The following is a 10,697-nucleotide window of genomic DNA, read 5'->3' as shown; positions in this document are numbered from 1 at the left end:
GGCATGTGAATCTGAATGTGTAAGTCATTCAGCTTCACATGCAAAGCGGCAAACCGGTGAATAAGACTCATGTACGACGTCATAAAAGCGACACAAGCTGTACAAACAACGATTAACAGGGACAAAATTTAACGTGACGTATTGTACTAAAACAATGACCAAAGCATATACGGCCCTCCTAGAAAAATGTTTGGACACCACTGGCATAAGGTCTCTCCACCACTCAAACGCTTAGGTCGTTGTTTTAGTACAATACGTCACGTAAAATTTTGTCCCCGTTAATCGTTCGTACAGCTTGTGTCGCTTTTATTACGTCATATATAAGTACGTCTTATTCACGGGTTTGCCGCTTTGCATCTGAATGACTGACACAGTATTGTTGCCACCATGTGGTAAAAAGGGGAATTACATCTTGAATTAATATTCTTTATTATTGTTTGTTTGACTGTGCTGGCGGGCCACACATAATGTAGTTTAATGCAGTTTAATTTTTCATGTATTTGACCCATTGTAATATACAGGCATTGATCACATTCAGTCAGATGATTCAATGATTCAATCCACAGATTCAGCAGCAATCAACACCGAATCATTTGACTGAATGTGATCAATGCCTGTACAGTATATTACAATGGGTCAAATATATAAAAAATTAAACCTTCATATTTCCACTTAGGAACATAGTAGAACAATAAAAGCTGTATTTTTTGTTTATGTCTAAGTGTCCCAAATCAATGGTGTAAATATGAAAAAGATCAAACATTTGGTCCAAATTTATGAAAAATATAAATGTTTATATTTCATATTTGGAACATGCTAGAACAATAATAACTGCATTTTGGCGTATGTCTAAACGTCCCAAATATATGATGCGAATAGGAAAAAGTTCAAAGAAACCACTCTCTCCACCACTCCAACGCTTAAGTCGTTGTTTTAACACGTCACGTTAAATTTTGTCCCCGTTAATCGTTGTTTGTACAGACTGTGTCGCTTTTATGACGTCGTACATGAGTACGTCTTATTCACGAGTTTGCCGCTTTGCATCTGAATGACTGACACAGTATTGTTGCCACCATGTGGTAAAAAGGGGAATTACATCTTGAATTAATATACTTTATTATTTTTCTGTTTAACTGTGCTGGCGGGCCACAAATAATGCAGTTTAAGACGCTCAGTAACGCATGGGCCTTGGTTCAAATCCCACTCAAGAAGTCTTTGTTTTTTTTTAGTTTACTTATCTGTTCTACAAGCAGACAACTAAGCACTTGGGTTCCTAACCCACCTGAGTAGAATCGTTCTGATAGAGCCTGTATGGCTGAGTGGTGGAGTGCTTGCTCAGTAGCATGTGGGCCTTGGTTCAAATCCCACTTGGGAAGATTTGTTTTGTTTAATTATCTGTTCTACAAGCAGACAACTAAACACTTCAGCTCTTAATCTCTATAGGGTCCACTTGGCTGAGTGTTGGTGTATTCGCTCAGTAACACTTGGATCTTGGTTCGAAACCCACTCGAGAAGTCTTTGTTTTTTAGTTTAATTATCTGTTCTACAAGCAGACAACTAAGCACTTGGGTTCATAACCCACCTGAGTAGAGCACAGAGTCTACTTGGCTAAGTGGTGGTGTATTTGCTCAGTAACGCATGGGCCTTGGTTCAAGTCCCACTCTAGAAGTCCTTGTTTTTTTTTTTTAGTTAATCTGTCTACAATCAGACAACTAAGCACTTGGGTTCTTATCCCACCTGAGTAGAATCATTTCTGATAGAGCCTGTATGGCTGAGTGGTGTAGTACTTGCTCAATGGGCCTTGGGCTTTGGTTCAAATCCCACTTGGGAAGGTTTGTTTTGTTTAGTTATCTGTTCTACAAGCAGACAACTAAGCACTTTAGCTCTTAACCTCTTAATCTCTATAGTGTCTACTTGGCTGAGTGTTGGTGTATTCGCTCAGTAATGCGTGGACCTTGGTTCGAATCCCACTCAAGAAGTTTTTTGGTTTTTTTGTTTAATTATCTGTTCTACAAGCAGACAACTAAGCACTTGGGTTCTTAACCCACCTGAGTAGAGCTATTCCTGATAGAGCCTGTATGGCTGAGTGTTGGAGTACTTGCTAAATAACACATGGTCCTTGGTTCAAATCCCACTTGAAAAGACTTTTTTTTATTTTAATTAACTGTTCTACAAGCAGACAATTTAGCACTTGGGTTCATAACCCACCTGAGTAGAGCACTTCTCTATTGGCTGAGTGGTGCTTTATTTGCTCAGTAACGCATGGGCCTTGGTTCAAATCCCACTATAGAAGTCCTTGTTTTTTTTTTATAGTTAATCTCTTCTACAATCAGATAACTAAGCACTTGGGTTCTTAACTCACCCGAGTAGAGTCATTTCTGATAGAGCCTGTATGGCTGAGTGTTGCAGTACTTGCTAAAGAACACATGGGCCTTGGTTCAAATCCCACTTGGGAAGAATGTTTTTGTTTAATTATCTGTTCTACAAGCAGACAACTAAACACTTAGGTTCTTAACCCACCTGAGTACAGCAGTTCTCTATAGAGTCTGCTTGGCTGAGTGGTGGGATATTTGGTTGGTAACTCATAGACCTTGGTTCAAATACCATTCTAAAAGTCCTTTTTTTGTTTAGCTGTTCTACAAGCAGACACTTAAGCACTTCAGCTCTTAACCTCTTAATCTCTATAGGGTCCACTTGGCTGAGTGTTGGTGTATTCACTCAGTAATGCATGGACCTTGGTTCGAATCCCACTCAAGAAGTCTTTGTTTATTTTTATTTTTAATAGTTAATCTGTTCTACAATCAGACAACTAAGCACTTAGGTTCTTAACCCACCTGAGTAGATCTGTTCTCTATAGAGTCTGCTTGGCTGAGTGTTGGTGTATTCGCTCAGTAATGCATGGACCTTGGTTCGAATCCCACTCAAGAAGTCTTTGTTTTTTTTAGTTTAATTATCTGTTCTACAAGCAGACAACTAAGCACTTGGGTTCATAACCCACCTGAGTAGAGCACAGAGTCTACTTGGCTAAGTGGTGGTGTATTTGCTCAGTAACGCATGGGCCTTGGTTCAAGTCCCACTCTAGAAGTCCTTGGTTTTTTTTTTTAGTTAATCTGTTCTACAATCAGACAACTAAGCACTTGGGTTCTTATCCCACCTGAGTAGAGTCATTTCTGATAGAGCCTGTATGGCTGAGTGGTGTAGTACTTGCTCAATAGCACATGGTACTTGGTTCAAATCCCACTTGGGAAGGTTTGTTTTGTTTAATTATCTGTTCTACAAGCAGACAACTAAGGACTTCAGCTCTTAACCTCTTAATCTCTATAGTGTCTACTTGGCTGAGTGTTGGTGTATTTGCTCAGTAATGCATAGACCTTGGTTCGAATCCCACTCAAGAAGTTTTTTGTTTTTTTTGTTTAATTATCTGTTCTACAAGCAGACAACTAAGCACTTGGGTTCTTAACCCACCTGAGTAGAGCTATTTCTGATAGAGCCTGTATGGCTAAGTGTTGGAGTACTTGCTAAATAACACATGGTCCTTGGTTCAAATCCCACTTGGGAAGACTTTTTTTTATTTTAATTAACTGTTCTACAAGCAGACAATTTAGCACTTATAACCCACCTGAGTAGAGCACTTCTCTATTGGCTGAGTGGTGGTTTATTTGCTCAGTAACGCATGGGCCTTGGTTCAAATCCCACTGTAGAAGTCCTTGTTTTTTTTTTATAGTTAATCTGTTCTACAATCAGACAACTAAGCACTTGGGTTCTTAACCCACCTGAGTAGAGTCATTTCTGATAGAGCCTGTATGGCTGAGTGTTGCAGTACTTGCTAAAGAACACATGGGCCTTGGTTCAAATCCCACTTCGGAAGAATTTTTTTGTTTAATTATCTGTTCTACAAGCAGACAACTAAACACTTAGGTTCTTAACCCACCTGAGTACAGCTGTTCACTATAGAGTCTGCTTGGCTGAGTGGTGGGATATTTGGTTGGTAACTCATAGACCTTGGTTCAAATACCATTCTAAAAGTCCATTTTTTGTTTAGCTGTTCTACAAGCAGACACTTAAGCACTTCAGCTCTTAACCTCTTAATCTCTATAGGGTCCACTTGGCTGAGTGTTGGTGTATTCACTCAGTAATGAATGGACCTTGGTTCGAATCCCACTCAAGAAGCCTTTGTTTATTTTTAGTTTAATTATCTGTTCTACAAGCAGACAACTAAGCATTTGGGTTCATAACCCACCTCAGTAGAGCACTTCTCTACAGAGTCTACTTGGCTGAGTGTTGGTGTATTTGCTCAGTAATGCATGGGCCTTGGTTCAAATCCCACTCTAGAAGTCCTTGTTTTTTTTTTAGTTTTTTTTTAGTTAATCTGCTCTACAGTCAGACAACTAAGCACTTCCACCTAAGTAGAGCTATTCCCTGTAGTGCCTACTTGGCTGAGTGGTGGTTTATTCGGTAGGTAATGCATGGGCCTTGGTTCGAATCCCACTCAACGAACGGGTAGTCTGACGTCATTACGTACTACTTATGGTCGGTCATGTGACAAGCGTCATTGCGCAGGGCCGGTCAGCTGATTCGGTGCAGGGAAGAAGTATCGCTTTACAGATCCAGCAAGATGAACCGCTTTATTTTGATTCATTTTGCTCTTTTTGCATCTGTACTAACAGGTAACCCTTTTATTGAACATTTGTAAAACAGTATAAGATTATTTATGTCGAAGATGTGTTTACATAGGGTATAAATAGACGGTTGACTAAGGATGCTAGTTCCCTGCTGGCTGGTAGCTGCTGTATCCTAAATCGCGTGATGCTTCCTACACTACTGCACTCTTTAATATCGGTATTAATGCAGTATGTAGACTTCCTAGTTCACTTCATGCTCAGTAACTTGTGATTTGGGATACAGCCGTGTATTTTACATAGTGACCGTCCTGTAATGCATCGAAAAGCAACGCTGCACTAATTTAATGAACTTAACTGACAACTATTGATGAAATGTTGAATTCGGTACTTTTTATTAACTGCTTCATTCGCGTCAGGGTCGCGGTGGGTTCGGTGCCGGTCCTAGTGCTGTACAAGGGCATTACTCGCTCATACTTAAGGACATGCCAGATCTCTAACTGTTTATGGAGGCTCAAACCCTAGTCTTTAGGACAAAGATGCTATGCGCCACCCCCTCTCGACATAATAATATGCTATTTTATACATAACTGTAAAGTTTAAACTGCAGTTAAGGACGGTAAGTAATGCAAATGACTCAAGTCACGTGACTATATAAAGAGGTTTAGGGAAGTGATGAATGTGTGACATCTCAGCCCTGGGTTTGTATTTGTCATGTGATGGATTAATAGTTGGGGTTGATGAAGAATACTTAATGTATTTCTTACCACCAGTGTAATCTATTAAACATGGGGACAGTTAAAAGTTCGAATCCCAGCTCTGCAATGCAGCCACTGTTGGGCCCTTGAGCAAGGCCCCTAAACCTGTCTGCTCCAGGGGCACTGTACGATGGCTGACCCTGCGCTCTGACCCCAACTTCCAAACAAGCTGGGATATGCGAAGAAAGAATTTCGTTGTACTGTACGTCATAAAAAATAAAGGCATTTTATTCTAAACATGTTGCTTTCGGTCCTTTTTCTCTCTGGTTTGCACTGCAGTTTTGATGGTAATCTGAGGAACAGATAAGAGAAGTGTATAGCTACCAGTTTAACACTGGTAAAATGTCTTGTGTGAATTTTACAGGTGCATTAAAATTATGAAATAAACAGCCAACTTTCTTTTTTTTTTATATATAAAAGAACAGATGAAGTACTCCATAACGTCTGTACTTTTTATCATTTGCAACGTAATCAACCTTTTACACTAGTATTGTTTTTAGTACTCTGCATTTCAGTAGTGTGTATGTTCTGCAGGTGTTTTTGGAGACCAGCTGACCGTTTTGCGTAGTCCCCAGTATGTGAACTTTAAGCCGGGAACTTGGCCGATATCAGGAGAGAAGATCCCGGACCTGGTGGCTCTTACCATGGGCTTTTCTGTTCATGAGGTATGCCATTTTTATAAATGTTAGATGGTGGCATACATTTTGGGCGGGCCAAATTAGTAGGTGTGTGCAATTTATCCTCTGACTTGTTTTAAATGTTCGCTCATATTTGATACAAGTAAAAAACACTGTAATCACAATTTGCCATTCAAGAGGTTTTAATCATTTAAAAAAAATATTTATTTTATAGACCTTATTTTTTATAAGCACATTTTCTTTGTGCAGGATCTTGGATGGCCAGGCCTAGCGGCTGGTTCCTTGTTCCAGCGTCCTCGTGCCAATGCCCTGATTGCTGTACGTGGTGTCGACAGTCTGGATCTTCCCTCCAATATGTCCTCATATCCACTTGACAATGTAAGTTCCTTAAATCTCAACAATTTTTGCTTGTTTTTTTATATGGTTGAGCTTCTGTTTTTTTATATATCATCTAATTTGTTTTACATATTTATTGGAAAAACTGCAGCATTATATTTTTATTGTAATACATTTATTTTTTCTTATTTAAATAATTTCTAACCACTCTGAAATGTCTAGGAGTATTTTCATAGGATAGTATGTCATATTAAATACAAAGATAATAACGACAGAACTAGTATGTTGTAATAAATACACAGATACCCCATTCATCTTAAAAGCTATTATGATGATGTGTATGAAACTAAATGAAAATATATTCAAGAACTCTCTGTAAAAAGAGAAAGAATATTGAGGTCATTTTCAAACTCGATGGAAAAACATCTAGTTCTCTTGACAAATGACCATGTGAACTATTATGTAATCCTCAGTCTTGGTGTCACACTGTTTCCTTTTTTCTGATTTCTTTTTTCTCTTTAATTCTAATTGGTATTTTTTACTCTTTGTTTTAGCCGGTGCCATTTACCCTGGACAGCGTTGCTAATTCCATCCACAGTTTGTTTGCTGAAGGCACTCCTGTGGTTCTGCAGCTTGCACCCAGCGACGAGGTAAACGTTATAGGCTGGAGGGATGGTAAAATGACATCAGCTGTCTTTCTCTCCCACACTGCTGCTCTTTAGTGGAACGGAACTGACAAACAGAGGGGAAAGCGGAGATAGGAAATGAGTAGTAAATTAATCTGACTCATTGGCTGCTGAGCAGTGAAGACATGATTCTGCTCCTCCCTTAAGCTCTGTATAAGCTGCACACAGGCTGTCGTGCACTCGTGGTGCTTAGGGCACCGTTCAGCACACAGACTTTCTAAATGTGTTTATGTCATTATCCAGAACCTACCTGTGCTACAAATCTTTACAACAAAGTCTTATTGATTTGCTATGATTAATACTCCAAACACGGTGGCTCCGTAGCACTGTCACCTCACAGCAAGAAGGGTTTGATTCCCAGGTGGAGCAGTCTGGGTTCTTTCTGTGTGGAGTTTGCATGTGTCTCCGGTTTCTTTCCACCGTACAAAGACGTGCAAGTGAGATGAACTGGAGATACATATTTGTCCATGACTGTGTTTGACATAAAACTTGAATTTTGTGTAATCAGTAACCACCTGTCCTGTCATGAATGTAACCAAAGTGTGTAAAACATGACATTAAAATCCTAATACTTAGATCAACTTGTGTGTGTAGAGGCTGTATATGATGGGCATGGCCAACACAGTGTTTGAGGATTTACCGGTCACTCTGCAGCAGATACGCTCTCGTCTCTCACAGGAGGGATCAGTCCTGCACTCTCTCCCTCTCAACTCACTGAGCCGAAACAATGAGGTAAAGCAAACAGATTGTAGCGCTAGAACAGTGATATAATCTTCCCTCTGTACTGAATTAACATTAGTAGCTGTATCTACAACCTTCAACCATTTCTGGTGAGCTGAATAATAGAAATACTGCATGCATTGCTAAACATGATGTTAATTTATGGTTTTATCTTTCTTTGTTAAGACATTGTATGTTTTGCTTTTTAAACAGTCATATTTAGTTAAATATTCATTAATGACCTAAGTCATTGATGAATAGTCAGTGAGAGTTCAGTCGTTATTGATGTGGGTGTGAGTGTAAGTAAATATAATTCTGTGATTATTTTTTTCCATCGTGTGCAGGCGGATCTGCTCTTTCTGTCTGAGATTCAAGTGCTGCATGACATCTCTGCTCTGGTAAGTTTTACCCCCCGACTGACTGTCTTAATTTAATCAGAATTTAATAAATGTCATACTCTATATTTCTTTACCTGTCTTTAGCTGCTAAGACATAAGCACTTGGCTAAGGACCAGGCTCCTGACCTCTTTTCTCTGGAGTTGGCCGGTATGGAGGAACTTGCTCGACGCTATGGCACTGAATCACCCCAGTTCCAGGATGCCAGGAAGATCCTAGCCGCTGCGCTGCAGAAGGTAAACGATCCAAAGCTAATTCAATTCATTTTTAAAACAGGACAAGAACTCCCCCAACAGTTGCTACGATTTAAATAAGAAATACATAAGTTATAATATACTTAAAAGAAAATGATAGCTTTATGCCAACCTAACTTACCTTAGTACTGGAATTGTTTTCTACTGTAACAATTACTGCAGCAAACATAAAGCCATTCAACATGTGGGAGTTTCTAAAGACTTTGGTAGCTAATCACAGCTGGTGTGCACTCGGATATCTGCATGTGTATATTATCATGTTTGAATTTGAATACAGTTCTAATCCTGCTTTCTCTGTTTCCTCTCATGGTTTAGTTTGCCGATGATGTCTTTGGTGTTTACACCAACAACGCTGTGGTGGAAGTGGTGACAGTAAAGACATTTGAGGCGCTGCTTACCAGAAAGTCACGCTCCATCCTGGAGAGCAAACAGATTGTGAGTATATAAGTATATACACCAGGGGTGGGCAATTACAGAAACTGGGACTGTTGTGGAGGGCAGGACCAATAGGCTGAACTTAATTCTGCTCTATATTAATTTTATCCCTTAATAAAGGCAGTAAATTGTACGTTTTTGTGCAGAGCAACCCTGGAAGCCCCTACAATTTGGCCTACAAATACAACTTTGAGTACGCTGTGGTGTTCAACATTGTACTGTGGCTCATGATCGTGCTGGCTGTGGCCGTCATCGTCATCTCGTACAACCTGTGGAACATGGACCCCGGCTACGACAGCATCATCTACAGGATGACCAATCAAAAGATCCGCATGGATTAATCATGCATTCCTAATAGTGTTGTATTCTGTGTGTGTGTGCGTGTGTGTATGTTTCTCATTTTCAAACAGCTCAGCTGAACATTCAGTGGTTGTGTTTACATGCAGATTTTGGCAGTGTATTCCAATTTTAGATTTCTATTACAAGTGTTAGAAGCATCAATATGAGAAAAGTTATTAGCCAAGTGCTCTGGGACCTTTCATTTAAACAAACCAATACTTAAACATGTGTGTGTGTTTATTTATTCCATTACAATTCTTAATGTAACTGGAGTTTTGGAGGAAAAGCTTTGAAAACCACTGCATGTGAACATAGCTGGTACGTGTTTATGCTGTTGAAAACATTGCTGTGGTTGTCACACTGACGTATAGATGTAGGATAAAAATATTTATTGATGCCTACTTTTTAGTTAAGGTTAGAAACTTAAAAGAAAAACGAATCGATAAAATGCAAATATTCGCCAAATTAGAATTCAGGATGTAAATATGATTTTGAGCAGTTGTCATTGTAGAGTTGTAATCGTATTGTGTTCATATTTCAACAGAATGAGTCATTTTTATTTATTGCTGATTTGTTGGTTTAATTTTAAATACTAATACACTGGACTTTCATCATGACTGTCGAATGCTTGTATCTACAGAACAAAGTATGGAATCTGCATTCAGAATCCAGTAAATAAAAACTGAAAGGATTATTTCAGTCTGAAATGTAAGAGTAAAACATTTGCTTGTTCTTCGACTGGGAGGGGACACATTTTTTTTTCATGACTGGTTTTCTGGCGTCTGGGAGTTAGTGGATTGGAAGTAGTGCGGTTAGAGCTGCTGAATGCTTATGTAGTGACGAGCTTTAATTGTACATTAGCAGACGTTTAAAACGAAGCAGTGACTTTACCATTCTTGAAGAATTTACCCTCCCAGGTTGGTGGCCATCATTTAGTAATTGGTTATTGGCAGTGACTAAGAATTGGGGAACATGGAGTAAAAAAAAAACCCATAAAGACAGCAAGTACTTTTAGTAAAGTGTTGTCATGTTACTTAAGTGATGAATGAATACATTTAAGGTTATTTGTTATTATTGTTGTGAATAAATGGAACTTTAAATCAAATAAAAAAGATTCCCTTTACTCTTCGTTTTGATGATGATACTGTTTTATTTCTATTGTTTTATTTTGTTTATTTTTGGTTTTGTTATTTCATACATTTTTCTGTCAGTTTCATTTCAGTTTATATATGTAAAATTATTTTAAACTCTATACCCTTATTGTTACATAATCACTCTAACCACCACACTGACTTAAGAAAGCAAATCGGCCCTCCACTTTGACTTTTAAAGACCATTAGCTAGCCATGATAATAGCCAAAGCAGCTGACATGGCGTTAAGAATTAAACAACAACATATGTAAGACTGAATGTTGTAGAATTTTAAATCAAATTAAAATAAGGAATTGCATGAACACACTGCATATCCTAAAATTATAATTAGGTGCTTGGATTGGTGCAGCAGTCTATTGCGCTA

The 10,697-nt window shown here is 38.7% G+C and overlaps 1 protein-coding gene across 1 annotated transcript; it reads left to right on the top strand.

The window, feature by feature from the left end:
• Positions 1–4,574: 4,574 nt before the first annotated feature.
• atp6ap2 (ATPase H+ transporting accessory protein 2) lies at positions 4,575–10,309 on the top strand. The gene is made up of 9 exons (XM_062989591.1): positions 4,575–4,667; positions 5,912–6,042; positions 6,265–6,393; positions 6,906–7,001; positions 7,632–7,769; positions 8,102–8,155; positions 8,240–8,389; positions 8,723–8,842; positions 8,989–10,309. Exons 1-9 carry the CDS (start codon positions 4,616–4,618, stop codon positions 9,181–9,183), a joined length of 1,065 nt encoding a protein of 354 aa, XP_062845661.1. The 5' UTR covers positions 4,575–4,615; the 3' UTR covers positions 9,184–10,309.
• Positions 10,310–10,697: the final 388 nt, after the last annotated feature.

This window comes from Trichomycterus rosablanca, chromosome 27 (genome assembly GCF_030014385.1).
Source record: "Trichomycterus rosablanca isolate fTriRos1 chromosome 27, fTriRos1.hap1, whole genome shotgun sequence".
NCBI classification, from domain to species: Eukaryota; Metazoa; Chordata; class Actinopteri; order Siluriformes; family Trichomycteridae; genus Trichomycterus; species Trichomycterus rosablanca.
This window is presented reverse-complemented; position numbering and strand designations above follow the sequence as displayed.